Below are 20467 nucleotides of genomic sequence, written 5' to 3' on the forward strand. Positions count from 1 at the left end.
TTTTTTTGAGGCCGAGTCTCACTCTGTCCGCCAAGCTAGAGTAACTCCTGGGTTTAAGTGATCCTCCTGCCTCAGCCTAGGCAATAAAGACCCTATTACTGAATAAGAATAAAAGAATAAGACTCTTGGGTGGGGATTGTGGCTCAGTGGGCAGGGTGCTGGCCCCATATACCAAGGGTGGCGGGTTCAAAACCAGCCGCAGCCAAACTGCAACAAAAAATAGCCAGGGGTTGTGGCAGGCACCTGTAGTCCCAGCTACTTGGGAGGCTGAGGCAAGAGAATCACCTAGGCCCAGGAGTTGGAGGTTGCTGTGAGCTGTGTGATGCCATGGCACTCTACCGAGGGCCATAAAGTGAGACTCTGTCTCTACTAAAAAAAAAAAAGACTCTCTAGAAAGAATAAGACTCTGGCTTAGTGCCTATAGCTTAGCAGTTAGGGCGCCAGCCACATACGCCAAGGCTGGCGGGTTCAAACCCGGCCTGGGCCTGCTAAACAACAATGACAACTGCAATAAAAAAATAGCCGGGTGTTGTAGCGGGCACTTGTAGACCCAGCTACTTGGGAAGCTGAGGCAAGAGAATCGCTTAAGCTCAAAAGTTTGAGGTTGCTGTGAGCTGTGATGCCACAGCACTCTACCCAGGGTGACATAGTGAGACTCTGTCTCAAAAAAAAAAAAGGAAAAAAGAAAAGAATAAGACTATAAAGAAAAGACAAGACTCTATAAAAATTAAAAATTAAAAGTAGAAAATAACAAGAGACGTGCAGGGTCTGTGTGCCAAAACTGACAAAGACTAACAGAAAAGATCAAAGACCTAGAGATGAATAGAGAGAGGTGTTTGTGGATTGAAAAGCTTAATGTGGGCGGCGCCTGTGGCTCAGTCGGTAGGGCGCCGGCCCCATATACCGAGGGTGGTGGGTTCAAACCCGGCCCCGGCTGAACTGCAACCAAAAAATAGCTGGGCGTTGTGGCGGGCACCTCTAGTCCCAGCTACTCGGGAGGCTGAGGCAAGAGAATCACATAAGCCCAAGAGGTGGAGTTTGCTGTGAGCCGTGTGACGCCACGGCACTCTACCCAGGGCCATAAAGTGAGACTCTGTCTCTACAAACAAAAAAAAAGAAAAGCTTAATGTATAGATGTGGGCCGGGCGCAGTGGCTCACGCCTGTCATCCTAGCACTCTGGGAGGCCAAGGCAGGTGGATCCTGAGTTCAGGGTTCAATACCAGCCTGAGCAAAATCGAGACCCCATCTGTACTTAAAATAGAAAAACTAGATGGGCGTTGTGGCGGGCGCCTGTAGTCCCAGCTACTCAGGAGGCTGAGGCAAGAGGATCACTTGAGCCTAAGAGTTTGAGGTTGCTGTGAGCTATGATGTCACAGCGCTCTAAAAAAAAAGAAAAGAAAAACAATTCTTTGCTGCAGATTTTAATGACTTACTGAGTAAGATATCCTCTTCCTCTAGGAAGTCTAAGGCAGTTTTTGCTTAATGTTTTGTAAACTTAGCCTAAGTGTTATTAGCATAATGTTTTCTGAATTAAAAAAAGTGGCAAGCATTTTTTCCAGACGTGGTATTGAATTCTAATAGTTGTCAGTTGGAAAAAAAATGCTCTGATGCTCATTTTTTCCCAAAATGAATTATGAAGTTACCATAACTAAAATCCTCAGTAAGTTTTCTTTGGTCTATTTGCTTAGAATATTAAGGTACTATTCCTAAACTTATAAAATACATACTACAGGCCTTTGCCTTTTTCCTTGTTGCAACACTGGCCCGTTGGTTGCCTATGGAGAACACGTCTTACTCTGTAAACTTATCTTTCTCTTTCTCAATAAATTTTGTTTCATGCTTGCTAAAAAAAAAAAATACGTGTTACAATCCAGCATGCACTATTTATAGATACAAATAATAAACATAAAACTGTGGGCAGGATCCATGCTAAATTAATGACAGGGCTTTCCTTTAGGGAAGGAAATGTGACTAAGGAAAGGGATGTGGGGACTTAATCTGTGCTTTTTTTTTTTTCTTGAGAAAGTGGTCTGAAGTAAAACATTAACATTTTCTTTTCTGGGTGGTGAGTGTACAACTTGTGTAGTTTTCTGTGTATTTTATCTTTATAATTAATAAACAAATACATTTTCATAAACAAATTATAAATACATAAAGTGTATTTTTTTAAATTTCAGGTTAATTTGAGGATACAAAAAATTAGGTTACAATGTTTGCATTGGTTAAATAGAGTCCCTGTTGTAGTCGTGTCCCGCCCCCAGGAAGTGTGCCACACACCCCGCATTGTGCTGGTTAAGTGGGAGCACACCAATCCTCCTCCCTTACCCCCCTCTAGCTCCTTCCCCACATCTTGAACTGAATTGAGTTTTTCTCTTGTGTGAGTGTGTATTAGTTGTCTACCGGCTTCATTGTTGGTACTGAGTACATTGGATGCTTGCTTTTCCATTCTTGTGATGCTTTACTAAGAAGAATGTGTTTCAGCTCCATCCAGGCGAATACAAAAGCTGTAAGTTCTCCATCTTTTTTAATGGCTGAATAGTATGCCATGGTATACATACACCGCAGTTTATTCCATTCCTTCAGTTGATGGGCATTTAGGTTCTTTCCACATCTTGGTGATGGTAAATTGAACTGCAATAAATAGTCTAGTGCAAATTGTCCTTATGATAGAATGATTTTTTTTCTGCTGGATAAAAGGGATCAAATGGAAGGTCTGTCTTGAGTTCTTTGAGGATTCTCCAAACGTCTTTCCAAAGTGGCTGTATTGGTTTGCAGTCCCACCAACAGTGTAAAAATGTTCTCTTCTCTCCACATTAGCACCAGCATCTGCAGCTTTGGGACTTTGTGCTGTTTTGCTATTCTCACTGGGGTTAGGTGATATCTCACAGTGATTTTGATTCACATTTTTCTGCAATTATGAATAATGAGCATTTTTCCTTTTCTTTTTTTTTTTTTTTCGAGGCAGTCTCAGGCTGTTGCCCTGGGTAAAGTCCCATGGAGTCACAGCTCACAGCAAACTCAAACTCTTGGGCTTAAGCAATTCTCTTGCCTCAGCCTCCCAAGTAGCTGGGACTATAAGTGCCCGCCACAATGCCCGGCTATTTTTTGGTTGTAGTTGTCATTGTTGTTTGGCAGGCCTGGGCTGGATTTGTTTTTTATTTTTATTTTTTTTGAGACAGAGCCTCAAGCTGTTGCCCTGGGTAGAGTGCTGTGGCATCACAGCTCACAGCAACCTCTAACTCCTGGACTCAAGCGAGTCTCCTGCCTCTACCTCCCAAGTAGCTGGGACTATAGGCGCCCGCCACAACACCCGGCTATTTCTTGGTTGTAGCCATCATTGTTGTTTGGCGGGCCCGGGCTGGATTAGAACCCGCCAGCTCAGGTGTATGTGGCTGGTGCCTTAGTCACTTGAGCCACAGGCGCCGAGCCCCTGGGCTGGATTTGAACCCACCAACTCCTGTGTATGTGGCTGGTGTCCTAGCTGCTGAGCTACAGGCGCCAAAGCCCTGGGGGCTGGTCTTGAACTGATGAGCTCAAGCGATCCACCTGCCCTGGCCTCCCAGAGTGCTAGGATTACAGGTGTGAGCCAACATGCCTGGCAAGCATTTTTTATGTTCATTAGCCATTCATTGGTCTTCTTCAGAGAAAGTTCTGTCCATATCTCTTGCCCAATGATAGATGGGATTGTTTACTCTTTTTTGTTATTGTTGATTAATTTGAGTTCCCTGTAGATTCTAGTTATCAACCTTTTGTCAGAGTCATAGCATGCAAGTATCTGTTCCCATTCTAAAGGTTGTCTATTTGCTTTAATTGTTGTGTTCTTAGCTGTACAGAAGCTTTCAGCATGAACTGTTTTTTTTTTTTTTTTTTTAGTTTATAAAAATGATTTAAAATGGAGGGTTGCCATCTAGTGGACACATTTAGATAGACCTGTTGAAATCTTTCTTTGGTAGGTACATAAGATGGCAATGAAAAGTTTTTCGGACTCTTCAACACCACAAGAAGGAAAGGAGGTATACGAGGTATACGCTGATGATTAAGACTACAACCTAGGTCTGAACCCTAGTTTTGTTATTCACTGTGTATCTTGGGTGAAGTATCAGAGCCCCTGTACCTTAGTGACTTTGAACTTAGACCTTCATCCCTTTAACAAATACAGTCTCCAACTTAATAGTGGTTCGACTTACAATTTATACTTTATGATGGTGCAAAAGTGAAACTATACTGTGACTTTTGATTTTTTCCTGGGCTAGTGATATGTAGTATAATACCCTCTTGTGATGCTGGGCTGTGGCAGAGAGCTTGTAGTTCTCAGTTAGTCATGATACTCTATAGCGTACCAAGGTGCCAGATGATTTTGTCCACCTATAGGTGAAAGTAAGTGTTCTGTGCATGTTTCAGGTAGGCGAGGCTAGGATGTTCAGTTGGCTAGGTACATTAAATGCATATTCAACTTAATGATACTTTCAGCTTACGGAATGTTTATTGGGATATAACCCTATTCTCAGTGGAGGAGAATCTGTATTATGAAGCACTCTGAACCACACTATACTATACAAGTCCAGATAAATTCCCTGGACTTCTACCCCCAGACCACAGGGACACAGAAGAGCACAAGAGTATCCTCCTAGAGTTTAATAAAGGTCTGTGTTGGGGTACAGGTTGGGGACTACTGTTTTAGTTAGTTTGGTTAGTTTGGTTAGAGATTGGGTTTTAATCTTAGATCTCTAGTTATTAATGTTCATATAAACTTAGACAAGTACCAACCTCAAGGATGACATTAAGATTGAAGCTCCAGGGCGGCGCCTGTGGCTCAGTCGGTGGGGCGCCGGCCCCATATACCGAGGGTGGCGGGTTCAAACCGCCCCCAAACTGCAACCAAAAAATGGCCGGGCGTTGTGGCGGGCGCCTGTGGTCCCAGCTGCTCGGGAGGCTGAGGCAGGAGAATCGCGTAAGCCCAGGAGTTGGAGGTTACTGTGAGCTGTGTGATGCCACGGCAACTCTACCGAGGGCCATAAAGTGAGACTCTGTCTCTACAAAAAAAAAAAAAGATCGAAGCTCCACAAGAGGCAGAACACGGCTCTGTTCGCTCTCTTCTAGCAGTGCTTGGATATACAAAGCCTTCAGTAAATACTTGCTTAATGAGGGCGGCGCCTGTGGCTCAGTCGGTGGGGCGCCGGCCCCATATACCAAGGGTGACAGGTTCAAACCTGGCCCCAGCCAAACTGCAACCAAAAAATGGCCGGGCGTTGTGGCGGGCGCCTGTGGTCCCGGCTGCTCGGGAGGCTGAGGCAAGAGAATCGCTTAAGCCCAGGAGTTGGAGGTTGCTGTGAGCTGTGTGAGGCCATGGCACTCTGCCGAGGGCCATAAAGTGAGACCCTGTCTCTACAAAAAAAAAAAAAAAAAAAAAAATACTTGCTTAATGAATAAATGACATTACATAACAGTTCCTGGTGCTTAGTAAGTGCTCAATAAATTGTAGACACTGAGGAAATAATATAACTATGTATACAATGTATACAGGTTAACTGAATTTAAAATACTGATTTGAGTAGATACATATTCCATAATTCACCAGTTAAAACTATTATAAACTATAATATATAGTTTATAAAACTATTATAAAACTATTAAAACACTTACTGAAGGCAGTACGTTGCTACATAAATCCTGTCAGTTTTGAAGCAAAGGATCTTTACCATGTAATGGCAGGAAGACTTGGTCTCTAATTCCTACCTATGGTTGTTACAAAGAAATTTATACCAATAAAAGGGGGCAGTTATCAAAGCTATCTCTCGAAAAAGGAAGGGCAGTTAAATGGCCTAAACTGCCCTCAAATGACTGTTCCACAAAAATTCTTGCTAAACTCTCCCTAAAATAACCGTATGAATTCTACTACTTTGATGTAAATGTTCCTTCACTTTGTTTTATAGTAAACTAAGCACTATTTACTGAAAAATAAAAACCTACTTTGAATAACACAGTAAATGTTATATGATTCCTGAAATTAGATTTTGATGTACTTTGTAAAACTATGACATTATTTTTGTTAAACTGTAACAGGTGATTTTTTTTCTTTTTTTTTTTTTTTGGGAGTCTCATTGTCGCCCTTGGTAGCGTGCCATGGCGTCACAGCTCACAGAAACTTTAAACTCTTGGGCCCAAGCAATTCTCTTGCCTCAGCCTTCCAAGTAGCTGAGACTACAGGCGCTTGCCACAATGCCTGGCTATTTTTTTTGTTGTTGTTGTAGTTGTCATTGCTGTTTAGCAGGCCCTGGCCAGGTTTGAACCTGCCAGCCCCAGGGCATTTAGCCATCACCGTAACCACTGAGCTATGGGTGCTGAGTGTGATTTTTCCCTTAAATTAGGCATCAAGCCCTTAGTCAAATTTTACCACTTCAGATCAATTTACGGAATTTCCATTCATGTATCTTAAATGCCTTTTAAGACAAGACCTCAACAATAATTAACTCAGCCTCCAAAACCCTCTCAAGTCCAACAAACTTAAAAAAAAACATTTAGGCTTGGTGCCCATAGCAGTGGTTAGGGCACCAGCCACATGCTGAGGGAGGCGGGTTCAAACCCGGTCTGGGCCAGCGAAACAATGACAACTGCAACAAAAAATAACCAGGCATTGTGGCAGGCGCCTGTAATCCCAGCTACTTGGGAGGCTAAGACAAGAGAATTGCTTGAGCCCAAGAGTTTGAGGTTGCTGTGAGCTGTGACACCACATAGTGAGACTCTGTCTCAAAATAAATAAAAAATAAATAACCCATTTAAAACACCTGACAATAGAACCAGTATACACAAGCAGAACACATTTATATATTTAGTCATTATAATTTATACATTTAATCATTATGTAATTGATATATAATGCATAGTAACTGATTATATAATTCTAAGCCATAACATTAACACATATTTTTATCTCTCCTACGTTCATGTATTTCAACTGGAGAAGAATGCAGGTTTAACCTAGTAACTACAATACAGTAACTGATAAATGAATACACAAATATAGTAAGATTTCCAACAAATATAGTAAGCTATAAGAAATGCCCATTCTTCACTCTGTTCAATAAAATTGAAGGGATATCTTATATACACTAGATGTGTTTGTGGACAATAATCCATTTCCATTAGTATAACATAAATGAATAAAGTGATGTTTATTATGTAAAATAATAAGTTGAACTGAGGGAAGTATTTCCATGGTCTGTTGCATTTTTGAATTGTAATTTCACGTTTGTATTATAATCATCTTAAAATTTGATGATCTATAGGCTGGGTGCAGTGGCTGATGCCAGTAATCTTGGCACTTCAGGAGGCTGAGGCAGGGGGATTGCTTGAAGCCAGGAGTAGGTAGTGCATGCTTATAGTCCTAGCTAGTAGGCAGGCTGAGGCATGAGGGTAGTTTGAGCTCAGAAGTTTGAGGTTGCTGTGAGCTATGTTGACTGGACTCTACCCAGGGCAACAGAGTGAGACATTGATTTAAAAAAAAAAATTTTTTTTTTTTTTTGTGGACTGAAGTTAAGAACACCTGGGCACCATAGCCCTTTAAAAAAGGGCTTTTTTTCGGGCGGCGCCTGTGGCTCAGTGAGTAGGGCGCTGGCCCCATATGCCGAGGGTGGCGGGTTCAAACCCAGCCCCGGCCAAACTGCAACAAAAAAATAGCCGGGCGTTGTGGCGGGCGCCTGTAGTCCCAGCTGCTCGGAAGGCTGAGGCAAGAGAATCACGTAAGCCCAAGAATTAGAGGTTGCTGTGAGCCATGTGACTCCATGGAACTCTACCCGAGGGCGGTACAGTGACACTCTGTCTCTACAAAAAAAAAAAAAAAAAAAGGGCTTTTTTTTCAATTTTTTTTTTTTTTTTTTTGTCGAGACAGTCTCACTGTACCGCCCTTGGGTAGAGTGCCATGACATCACACGGCTCACAGCAACCTCTTGGGCTTACGCGATTCTCTTGCCTCAGCCTCCCAAGCAGAAAAAATTGTTTTTTTTTTTTTTTTTTTTTTGTAGAGACAAGAGTCTCACTGTACCGCCCTCGGGTAGAGTGCCGTGGCCTCACACAGCTCACAGCAACCTCCAACTCCTGAGCTTAAGCGATTCTCCTGCCTCAGCCTCCCGAGCAGCTGGGACCACAGGCGCCCACCACAACGCCCGGTTATTTTTTGGTTGCAGTTTGGCCGGGGCCGGGTTTGAACCCGCCACCCTCGGTATATGGGGCCGGCGCCCTACCGACTGAGCCACAGGCGCCGCCCGAAAAAATTGTTTTTTGATAAGCCCCATGTTGGATTCTAATCCGAACATCCAGGAAAATAATTTGGTATCCGTTTATGAAACCATCAGTAGCTTGCCATGCCTGTTACATATAGCTAGACAAAGTAACCACAATGAAGTCTGCAGGTGGCAGAGTTTATGAAGTCACACATGTCCAACTGTTGTGCCACTAAGAGCACAGCTACCTCTGCTGCACCAAGCATAACATCTACCCGACACATTATCTGGTAAAACGCTTTTGGGATGGGTGTGATGGCTCATGCCTCTAATCCCAGCACTTTGGGAGGCTGAGGTGAGAGGACTGCTTGACACCAGGAGTATGAGACTAACCTCAGTAATAGTGAGACCCCCATCTCTACATTTCTAAAAATTAGCCAGGCATGGTGGCACATGCCCGTAGTCCTATTTGGGAAGCTGAGGTAGAAGGATCACTTGAGCTCGGGAATTTGAGGCTCCAGTGAGGTATAATTATACCACTGCACTCTAGCTTGGGCAACAGAGCAAGACACTGATTCTAAAAACAAAGGAAAAAACCACACTCTTTTAACTTAACCCAGTGATGCCAAACCTTATATTTGAATTTGAGCATTTGGCTTTACACACGATAAGAAGTGATATAAATAAGCTCTATGGTGGGCAGTGCCTGTGGCTCAGTGAGTAGGGCGCAGGCCCCATATGCCGAGGGTGGCGGGTTCAAACCCAGCCCCGGCCAAACTGCAACAAAAAAAATAGCTGGGCGTTGTGGCGGGCGCCTGTACTCCCAGCTACTTGGGAGGCTAAGGCAAGAGAATCGCGTAAGCCCAAGAGTTAGATGTTGCTGTGAGTCCTGTGACGTCATGGCACTCTACCCGAGGATGGTACAGTGAAACTCTGTCTCTACAAAAAAAACAAAAAAGCCCTGTGGTGATCAAACCTTTTTTTTTTTCATTTAAAAAGACTCTTTTCATGAAAAATTTCATCAGGCGGGTCAACCACAAATTTATCAATTAGGTAGAGATTTATGTAGGTTCCTTAACCATGTCATAAATACAGAACAGAAAATTTAGCTATCTTATTTTATTGTAATTGGTTCTGATTCAATCAAAACATATAAATAGATCCTCCTTTAAAGTACATCTAATTGTATAGACCGGAACTGTAAACTTTCCTCATATTAAACCCAGAAATGCACTATACTTAGTATAATTAACAGAATGGCTATCGGCAAGCTTGTCATTCATATATCAAGATTACATTTTATATTCAACAAACTTAATTTTATCAAATGTTTTTTAATTTCATAGACAACAATATGATACATATTATGTAAGAAGCACACAATAGTTTCGCAGTACAATTTCAAAGTGTATAAAAATTGGAATACATAGGTTAAACACTGATGTACTGTTAGCAATTTTGAACTTTGGATAAACTGTATACAAAATTTACAATTCAAATATGAGCCAATCTGAAAACTTTACTTCCCATAATACAAAACTGATACTTTGCAATGCAAAAACTTTCTATATAAACATTTAAAATAATCATTAAAAACTCAACATTAGAATTTATAAAGATTAGCTATAAAAATATATTGGCAGTCACTTTTCTTATAAAGGTACCATGCACTACATTACAAAATAGTCTCTAACATAAAATTGCCTTAATATTGATACTATTTTAGAATCTGATAAACCTTATATTAAATTGTTTATAAAATCCTCTTGGAAAAACTTTGGTATGTATCTTCAGAAAGTTCTTAAAAAATATTTCAAGGACCTGTAAACATTCCATTCTGTTAAAGCATAACAGGTTAAGTGATAGATATTCAACTGCATACAGAATATAGAATCAACAAAATGTATATAGTTGTAGAAAATCACCATTATCAGAATAAGCAAAAAACAAACTATTTAAGAGTATCAAACTTTTAAACAGTTCTCTTCCATTCTGATAAAAAAAAAAAAAAAAGTTCCAAAATCACCAAATTTCCATTCATGTATCTTAGATGCCTTTTAGGACAAGACCTCAATAATACTTAAACTCAGCCTCCAAAAACTCTCTCCAGTCCAACAAACTTTTAAAAACCCATTTAAAAGACCTGACAATAGAACCAGCACACACAATCAGAACACATAATTAATGTATTTAGTAATGTGTTAGGTTTCCTTTTACCTTTTAATTTAGAATTTATTGGCAGAAATAAAATACATGCACAACTGAAAAGGTCAATTTCAGAAAAACATTAAGAAATGCAAACCATAGGGTAAACTGATTTATTTTTAAAAATCCAATTTACCAAATTTCATCTTCATCTGCCATTTTTGGACTGACGACTATTGTTACTTAGAAAATTCAAATTGCTGCAAGTTCATTTCTTGCTTCTTGAGTATACTTAATTTTTACAAAGCTTCCAGTTGTGCCAGTAGCTTCCTTGAGGTTACTTTACACATTTTCCTCTGTCACAAGGTATCTTGCAAGGTATCTTTGCTATCTTTGAGTTGCAAAAGCCTAAATAAAAAGCTTCACTTTTGACCTTTTTTTGTTAATTTATAAAACCCCACTAAAAAGAAATACATTTAATTTTAGGCAAGTCCACACAAAAATATTTTCTTTGTTAAGAATCAAACACTTTTATGGGAATAAAGATCCTTCAAAGTTTTTAATTCTTCTATTAGAGTCTTATTTTGATTTTCCAAGACTGCAACTCGATTTTCCAGACATTTCACATATTCTTTCTTCTTTCTCCGACATTCTCGAGCAGCCTCTCTGAATGCATTAACAAAAGCAACGTCAGAAAAAACTCACATTCATTAACTGGTAAATATGTACTTCAGTAATTTACTCTGGTTATCTTTTCCCCTTCATTTTACATATTAAGGTATCACCTAGATACAGCAAATGCACAGTTTTTTGTTTTGAGACAGAGCCTTACTATGTCGCCCTTGGTAGAGTGCTGTAGCGTCACAGCTCACAGCAACCTCAAACTCTTGGGCTCAAGCAATTACCTTGCCTCAGCTTCCCAAGTAGCTGGGACTACAGGCACCTGCCACAATGCCCAGCCATTGTTTGGTTGTAGTTGGCCTGAGCTGGATTCAAACCCGCCACCTCCGGTGTATGTGGCTGGCACCCTAGCCGCTGAGCTATAGGCACCGAGCCAAATGCACAGATCTTAAGTGTAAAATTCAGTCAGTTTTGGCAAATGCATATACCTGTATAACCCACACTCCATCAAGACACAGAATAGTTCTTTTCTTTAAAAAAAAAAAAAAAAAAAAAAAAGAAAAGCAACAAGAAACCGATCCTGGTACAATTTTTTAAATTAATTAATTTTTTGAGACAAGAGTCTCAAGCTGTCGTCCTGGGCAGAGTGCCATGGCGTCACAGCTCACAGAAACCTAAAAATCTTGGGCTTAAGTGATTCTCTTGCCTCAGCCTCCCAAGTAATTGGGACTACAGGTGCCCACCACAATGCCCAGCTATTTTTTGGTTGCAGTTGTCACTGTTGTTTGCCAGGCCTGGGCTGGAATCGAACCTGCCAGCTCTGGCGTACGGTGTATGTGGCTGGTGCCTTAGCCACTGAGCTACAGGAGTCGAGCCAAGACACAGAATATTTCTACTGCCCCAGAAAGTTCTCTCATGCCCCTCCTGGTCAGACTTCTTCTATTGTTCTGATTGTTATCACCATGTATCAGTTTTTCTTCTAGAACTTCATTTAACGATGTCATAGAGGATGTAGTTTTGTGTCTGGTATTCTTTCACTCAGCATATTTTTGAGGTTCATCCGTGTTACTGTGTGATGGTGGTTTTGTTCCTTCACAGTGTGGGACATATTCCACTGTATAAATACAACCACAATTTGTTTATTCCTTCTCTTGGGCTGTTGTTTTTTTTTTTCTCTTATCTCAGCTTCCAAGATAGCTGGGACTGCAAGTGCTTGCCACAACACCTGGCATTTTTTTTTTTTAAGAGCTGAGGTCTCACTCTGGCTCTGAGCTCAGGCCTTGGCCTCAGCCTCCCAGAGTGCTAGGATTACAGGTGTGAGCCACCGTGCCTGGCCTGCTTGGGCTGTTTCTAGGGTTAGCTGCTATGCATGTTCTCCTGCCAGTCTTTGTTGTTGACATTATGTTTCATTTCTCTCTTGAATAAAATACCAGAGAGTGGCCAGGCGAGGTGGCTCACGCCTGTAATCCCAGCACTCTGGGAGGCCAAGGTGGGTGGACTGCTTGAGCTCAGGAGTTCCAGAACAGACTGAGCCAGAGCAAGACCCCATCTCTAAAAATAGCCAGGCGTATGGTGGGCACCTGTAGTCCCAGCTACTTGGGAGGCTGATGCGAGAGTTTGAGGTTGCTGTGAGCTGTGATGCCACCTCACTCTACCTAGGACTACATAGTGAGACTCTTTCTCAAAAATAAATAAATAAATAGATAGATAGATACTGCCAATTGTCCTCCAGATTATATGTTCTAATTTCTCACCAGGAATACACTAGAGTACTTTCTCTTCATTTTCTCTAATACATGAGATATTTTGAAAATTTAATTAACAAAATTTTTTAGTGGTATAATTATTAAATTATAAAATTTATAAATTATTAAATTATACCACTAGCCTTACTGGTTCTCCAGCTGGCAGACAATGTGTCTCCTTTATTTAACTTACATTTCCCTGACTGGTATAATTTCATGTGTATAGGCCATTTTTGCTTCCCTTAGGTCTCTTCAAGTTTGTGCTTTTGAAATGGAGACTCACTTCATTGCCTTGGTAGAGTGCCATGGCATGGCATCATCGCAGCTCACAGCAACCTCAAACTCTGGGTTTTGAGCAATCCTTTTGCTTCAGCCTCCTGAGCAGCTGGGACTACAGGCGCCCACCCCTACACCTGGCTAGTTTTTCTATTTTTAGTAGAGACAGGGTCTCGCTCTTGCTCAGGCTGGTCTTGAACTGAGCTCAAGCAATCCATGTGCTTTGGCCTCCCAGAGTGGGAGTGTGAGACACCACCCCCAGCCATATTTGGTATTTCGGATTTGTTCTTCTATAAACTGCCTATTCAGATCCACCCATTTTTCCATTAGGTTGTCTTTATTTTCAAGAACTCTGATCCTTTATCTGTTTTGACATTCTTTTCTTTTTTTTTGGACAGAGTCTCAAGCTGTTGCTCTGCGTAGAGTGCTGTAGCACCATAGCTCACAGCACCTCCAACTCTTGGGCTCAAGCAATCTTCTTGCCTCAGTTTTTCTATTTTTAGTAGAGACAGGGCCTTCCTTTTGTTCAGGCTGGTCTTGAACTTGTGAGCTCAAGCAATCCACCTGCCTTGGCCTCCCAGAGTGGTAGGATTCCAGGTGTGAGCCACTGCACCTGGCCTAGTTGAAGGATTTTTATGATTTCATTTTTCACAATTAAGTCTTTAAATTTGTCCAGAATTTTTTAATACATAGTATAAAATAAGGGTCCAACTTAATTTTCTCCTAGATACAGAGTTGGTTGTGTCAGCATCATGAATAAACATCCTTTTATAGGTGTATTTCACTAGCATAAGAAGCTATTTTATAGAATCCCTGTGCTATTTGCTAATGTTATTGTCTGCCCTTTTGCTAATACCAAGATATCCACAGTTAAAATGACTTTAGAGTATTTTTCGATGCGTAATAAGACAGTAACTTCTTTCTACTTCTGACCATTCTTGAATATCATTATTTCTTCCATATAAATTTTCAGCTTGTTTTTTCCAATTCTCTAAAGATTTATAGAGATTTTTATTTGGATTACATTAAACTTATGTGAAAACCAACAGAAATAATGATATATTAACTCTCTCCATCTAAGAACATAGTACAGTTTCTATTTAGATATCATTTTAACTCTTAAGATTTTTCAAAACTTTGGATCCTGGGCGGTGCCTGGATCCAAAGAAAATGGTACCGGCCCCATATACTGAGGGTGGTGGGTTCAATCCCAGCCCTGGCCAAATTGCAACCAAAAAATAGCCGGGCGTTGTGGAGGGCGCCTGTGGTCCCAGCTACTTGGGAGGCTGAGGCAAGAGAATCGCCTAAGCCCAGGAGTTGGAGGTTACTGTGAACTATGATGCCACAGCACTCCTCCAAGGGCGACAAAGTGAGACTCTGCCTCCAAAACAAACAAAAAAAAAAACTTCAGATCCTATGCCTTTCTTATTAAATTTACTCCAGTATTTTATGTTTTTTGTCAATATTAATATAATATTACTTCCTGCTATTTTCAAGATGGTTATTGATAAAAGAAAATCATTAGTAGAAAGACATTGTTATCCATACTGATTTGTTGATTTTGTATTTCAACTTGACCAGGTTATGGGATGACCATGTAGCTGGTAAAACACTTTAGATGTATCTGTGAGAGAGTTTCTAGAAGAGATTAGCATTTGAATCACTAAATAAAGAAAATGGTATCATCTAATTCATTGAGGGCTTGGATAGAAAAAAGGGCAAGAGAAGGGCAGACTGTCTCTCTTCTTGAGTCCAGGCATTATCTTTTCTCCTGCTCTGGGACACGAGTGCTCCTGGTTCTCTAGTCAGCGGACTGTGGTTTAAACCAGTAGGCCCTTTGTGCCCCAAGCCTGTCCTGGCAGCCTTTGGCTTTAGAATAATTATACCACTACCCTTACTGGTTCTCCAGCTGGCAGACAGTGTGTTGGGACTTCTCAGCTTCCATAATCTTGTGAGCAAATTCCCACTATTCCCTCTTACTTATTTATCCATCTATAAATATTCCATTGATTCTGTTTCTCTAGAGAACCCTGACAAAACACTTCACTAAATTTCCTTATAAATTATTGTAGTTTTTAAAAATTTGTTTTATTATGATGCAGTATGCACACGAAAGTCATATGTGGCACAGACATCATTAAGTATAATAATAAAATGGGTACAGGTGAAACTTACTAAAGGCAGAATACAAATGTCTACATACAATAACTAAGAAAATGCCATGAAGGCTACGTTGAACAGTTTGATGAGAATATTTCAGATTGTATGTGAAAACAGCACATTGTACACCCTTTGATTGCACTAATGTACACAGCTATGATTTAATAAAAAAAAAAGTATAATAATAAAATGACATGTAAGCCCAATACCCAACATCATTATCCATACTGAATTTATTGATTTATTTAGAGACAGAGTCTCATTATGTCACCCTCGCTAGAATGCCGTGGCGTTACAGCTCACAGCAACTTCAAACTCTTGGGCTCAAGTGATTCTTGCCTCAGCCCCCCAAGTAGCTGGGAGTATAGGCGCTCACCACAATGCTTGGCTATTTTTTTGTTGCAGTTGGCATTGTTGTTTAGCTGGCCTGGGCCAGGTTCGGACCCGCCAGCCTGAGTGTATGTGGCCAATGTCCTACCCATTGAGCTATGGGAGCCATCCTCCTTTATGTTATTTTTTGATGAGAAGTTATTCCTTTTTTTTTTTTGTAGAGACAAGACTCTCACTTTACCTCCCTCGGTAGAGTGCCATGATGTCACATGGCTCACAGCAACCTCCAGCTCTTAGGCTTACGCAATTCTCTTGCCTCAGCCTCCTGAGTAGCTGGGACTACAGGCGCCCGCCACAACGCCTGGCTATTTTTTGTTGCAGTTTGGCGGGGGCCGGGTTTGAATCTGCTACCCTTGGTATATGGGGCCAGTGCCCTACTCACTGAGCCACAGGCGCAGCCTGAGAAGTTACTCATTTTAATGAAAGTATATATTCATTAGTCTTTCCATGGTAATTTTTTTTTTTTTTTTTGAGATAGAGTCTCACTTTGTCACACTTGGTAGAGTGTCCTGGCAACATAGCTCACAGCAATTTTAAACTCTCGGGCTCAAGCGATCCTCTTGCCTCAGCTTCCCAAGTAGCTGGGACTACAGGTACCCATCACAACACCCAGATATTTTCATGGTAATTTGTGTGTGTGTGTGTGTATGTGTATTATCTTGTTCAAGAAATCCCTTCCAGCTCAGGACCTGTAACTCAACAGCTAGGGTGCCAGCCACATACACTGGAGCTGGCGGGTTCGAATCCAACCTGGGCCTGCCAAACTACAAGGACAACTACAACCAAAAAATAGCCAGGCATTGTGGTGGGCGCCGGTAGTCCCAGCTACTTGGGAGGCTGAGGCAAGAGAATCGCTTAAGCCCGAGAGTTTGAAGTTGCTGTGAACTGTGATGCCATGGCACTCTAACCAGGGCTACAGCTTGAGACTCTGTCTCAAAAAAAAAAGAAGAAGAAGAAATCTCTTTCTATACCTGAGATTATGTATTTTAATCTGAAAGTTTTAAAAACTTATCTTTAACATTTATGTTTTTAAGCCATCTGAAATGATTTTTGGGGATGGTATGAGAAAGAAATCCAGTATTTTTTTTTATTTTTATTTTTTTTGTAGAGACAGAGTCTCACTCTATGGCCCTTGGTAGAGTGCCGTGGCATCACACAGCTCACAGCAACCTCCAGCTCCTAGGCTTAAGTGATTCTCTTGCCTCAGCCTCCCAAGTAGCTGGGACTACAGGTGCCCGCCACAGCACCCGGCTATTTTTTTATTGCAGTTTGGCCGAGGCTGGGTTGGAACCCACCACCCTTGGCATATGGGGCCGGCACCCTACTCACTGAACCACAGGCGCCGCCAGAAATCCAGTATTTTTTCATATATGAACAACCAATTGTCCTCGCATCCTTTGTTGAAGAGTCTCAAGTATCTGCCCTTTCTGTCATAATAGTCTTCCACATGTTCACGGATCTCTTTTGTTTCATTGGTCATTTTGTTTATTTCAATGCCAGTCTCACAATTTTAACTGCCACAATTTAAAATAAAATTTGTTATAACTTCACCTTATTCTTGCAGGAAATATTTTGGCTGTTGCACGCCCTCTACTCTTCTACACATTTTACTTTTTATTTTTAGAGACAGAGTCTTACTTTGTTGCCCTTGGCAGAGTGCCGTGGTGTTGTGGCTCACAATAACCTCAAACTTTTGAGGTGTCACAGCTTACGGCAACCTCAAACTCTTGGGCTTAAGTGATTCTCTTGCCTCAGCCTCACAGGTATCTTGAACTAGGGCACCTGCCACAACGCCCAGCTATTTTTAGACACAGGGTCTCACCCTTGCTAAGGCTGGTCTCCCAACTTCTGAGATCAAGCAATCCACCCACCTGGGCCTTCCAGAGAGCTAGGACTATAGGCATGAGCCACCTCGTCCGGCTGCTTCTATACATTTGATCTTTAAGTAACCTGTTTGGACTGTGACTGGAACTGCACTGAATCTAATGGATCGATCAGACTGAATTTGCAGATTTGTGGACATAGTGTATTTCTCCATTTATTTAGATCTTCCTTATGCCTTTCAAAGATGTTTTACACAGTATTTTCCATAACAGGCCAGACATAGTGGCTCATGCCAGCATGGAAATACACCTCTGGGAGGCTGAGGTGGGTGGATTGCCTGAGCTTACAGGTTCAAGACCAGCCTGAGTCAGAGCAAGACCTCATCTCTAAAAATAGTTGGACATTGTGGTAGGCGCCTATAGTACCAGCTACTTGGGATGCTCAGGCATGGGAACCACTTAAGCCCAAGAGTTTAAGGTTGCTGTGAGCTGTCACGCCCCAAGAGTTTGAGGTTGCTGAGATGAGACACTATGGTACTCTACCAAGAGCAACAAAATGAGACTCTGTCTCAAAAAAAAAAAAAAAAAAATATTCCATAACAATCCTAAACATCTTTTGTTAGATTATCAAGTATTATACTTATTGTTGATAATATAAACGATATCTTTTTTTTTGAGACAGAGTTTCAAGCTGTCACCCTGGCTAGAGTGCTATGGCATCACAGCTCATGGCAACCTCAAACTCTTGGGCTTAAGCAACTCTCTTGCCTAAGCCTCCCAAGTAGCTGGGACTACAGGCACCCACCACAATGCCTGGCTATTTTTTTGTTGCAGTTGTCATTGTTGTTTTAAGCTGGCCCGGGTTGGGTTTGAATCTGCCAGCCTCACTCTATGTGGTCAGCGCCCTACCCACTGGGCTACAGGTGCCGCCATATAAACGTTATCTTTTTTTTTTTTCTTTTTTAAGACAGAGCCTCAAAAGCTGTCACCCTGGGTAGAATGCCGTGGCATCACAGCTCACAGCAACCTCCAGCTCCTGGGCTCAAGTGATTCTCCTGCCTCCACCTCCCAAGTAGTTGGGATTATAGACGCCTGCCACAACACCCAGCTATTTTTTGGTTGTGGCCATCATTGTTGTTTGGCGGGCCCAGGCTGGATTCGAACCTGCCAGCTCAGGTGTATGTGGCTGGCTCGAGCCATAGGCACCAAGCCTAAATGTTATCTTTTTAATAATTAATTTTCAAAATGCATCACTGGTGATATAAAGAAATACAATTGATTTTTAAAAATGCATCTTGTTAGCTGGGAGCTGTGACATGTGCCTGTGATCCCAGCTACTCAGCAGCCTTCAGCCCAGAAGTTGGAGACTAGTTTGGGCAACACAGTGAGAGCTCATCTCAAAAATAAATAAATAAATAGAAACTGATCTTACATTACTTCTAACAGCCTGTTTGTAGATCCATTTGGGGATTTTTAGCTTTACTTCTTTGTTTCAATCTGAACAGTCTTTGTTTCTGTTTCCTGTTTGGCAACAGAGTGAACCTCAAACCCAAAAAACTGTCAAGGGATTCCAAGACAACCCTGGAGAGAACTGGTTCTTTTCCAATTGTTCAAATAGTATGTAGTTTATTCTCCTGGATATTTTAGGTGGATGAACACATCTTTGTTGCTAATAACAGTTACATATTTTCCTTTCTAATTTTTACTTTTCTTACAGTCTCTCGATTTTTGATGATTTTCAATGAAATACTTTTTTTCTTTAAACATACTAAACATATTTCCTTTCTTGGTTAGATAACTGAAGACTTTATAAAACTGATTCTGTTGTTTGCTGTTATCTGCTAAAACCTAGAACTCTGAAGCCTGGATCTCTAATCCTACCTCTTTTACTTACTCAGCAGTCTAACTTTGGGCAAATAATGTTACCTCATTAGGCTTCAAAAAAAAAAAAAAAAAAAAAAGACGTAGGGCCAGGTGCAGTAGCTCACTCCAGTAATCCTAGAACTCTGGGAGGCCAAGGTGGGTGGATTATTTGATATCAGGAGTTAGAAACCAGCCTGAGCAAGAGCAAGACCCTGTGTCCACTGGGGAGGAAAAAAAAAAAGAAAGAAAAGAAAAACTAGCCAAGCATTGTGACCAGCGCCGATAGCCCTAGCTACTAGGGAGGCTGGGGCAAGAGGATGGCATGAGCCCAAGAGTTTGAGGGTGCTGTGAGCTCTGACGCCACGGCACTCTATCCAGGGCGACAAAGTGAGACTATCCCCCCTCCAAAAAAGAACTCAATGTAGAGTGGCACCTGTGGCTCGGTGAGTATGATGCCGGCACCATATACCGAGGGTGGCGGGTTCAAACCCAGTCCCAGACAAACTGCAAAAAAAAAAAAAAAAAAAAAAATAGCCTGGCGTTGTGGCGGGTGCCTGTAGTCCCAGCTACTCAGGAGGCTGAGGCAAGAGAATCATCTAAGCCCAAGAGCTGAAGGTTGCTGTGAGCTATGACACCACAGCACTCTACCAAGGGTTACTAAGTGAGACTGTTTAAAAAAAAAAAAATAACAAAAACCTCAATGTGTGGGAATCCACTGAAGCTTGTGTTGAGTATGATTTTCCAGGAAATTGGGGGCACCATGTATCCAGACTCATTTTAAATTATAATTCTCAGTTTATAGATATATAGTGACCTCATGAAGAATAACCTCTGACTCAGTTACCCCTCTGCACAGATTCAAGACTGTCTCTATTCTCCTCTGCGCACTACAACTATACTATTCAAGAAGTATGAATTATCTCTGAGATATGCAGGGGATTGTTTCAGTACTTTTTTTTCTTGAGACAGAGTCTCACTCTGTTGCCCTGGGTAGAGTGTTTCACTAATGATTAAACCCCATGGGCTTTTTTTTAAAACCCCATGGTCTTAAGCTTCTGATTCATTTCTAACCTCACTAGATTTCTCTCACTTTCCTGCAGACTCATCCACTCATTTCAAAGAGTAGTTTTTAACACTTCATCAAACTTTTAAAAATATCACGTAGCTGAGGTCATATTGTCAGAAGTCTCATTCTTGGCCAGGTGTGGTGACTCCCACCTGTAA

At 41.4% G+C, this 20467-nt stretch overlaps 1 protein-coding gene across 4 annotated transcripts in view; it reads right to left on the bottom strand.

Annotated features, from left to right (window-relative positions):
• Positions 1-9053: 9053 nt before the first annotated feature.
• The window catches only part of ATF1 (activating transcription factor 1), a 51582-nt gene continuing 40168 nt past the window's right edge, over positions 9054-20467 (bottom strand). For 2 of the 4 annotated variants that reach the window (XM_053558027.1, XM_053558024.1), the window contains exon 7: positions 9542-11031. In XM_053558027.1, the coding sequence (XP_053414002.1) occupies positions 10887-11031 (145 nt within the window). In that variant the 3' untranslated portion in view covers positions 9542-10886. Of the gene's footprint in view, positions 9160-9541; positions 11032-11063; positions 12101-20467 lie in introns of those variants that run through there. The other 2 variants (XM_053558025.1, XM_053558026.1) reach the window with 2 other exon arrangements.

The sequence above is a fragment of the Nycticebus coucang genome, chromosome 12, assembly GCF_027406575.1.
Source record: "Nycticebus coucang isolate mNycCou1 chromosome 12, mNycCou1.pri, whole genome shotgun sequence".
Lineage (NCBI taxonomy): Eukaryota > Metazoa > Chordata > Mammalia > Primates > Lorisidae > Nycticebus > Nycticebus coucang.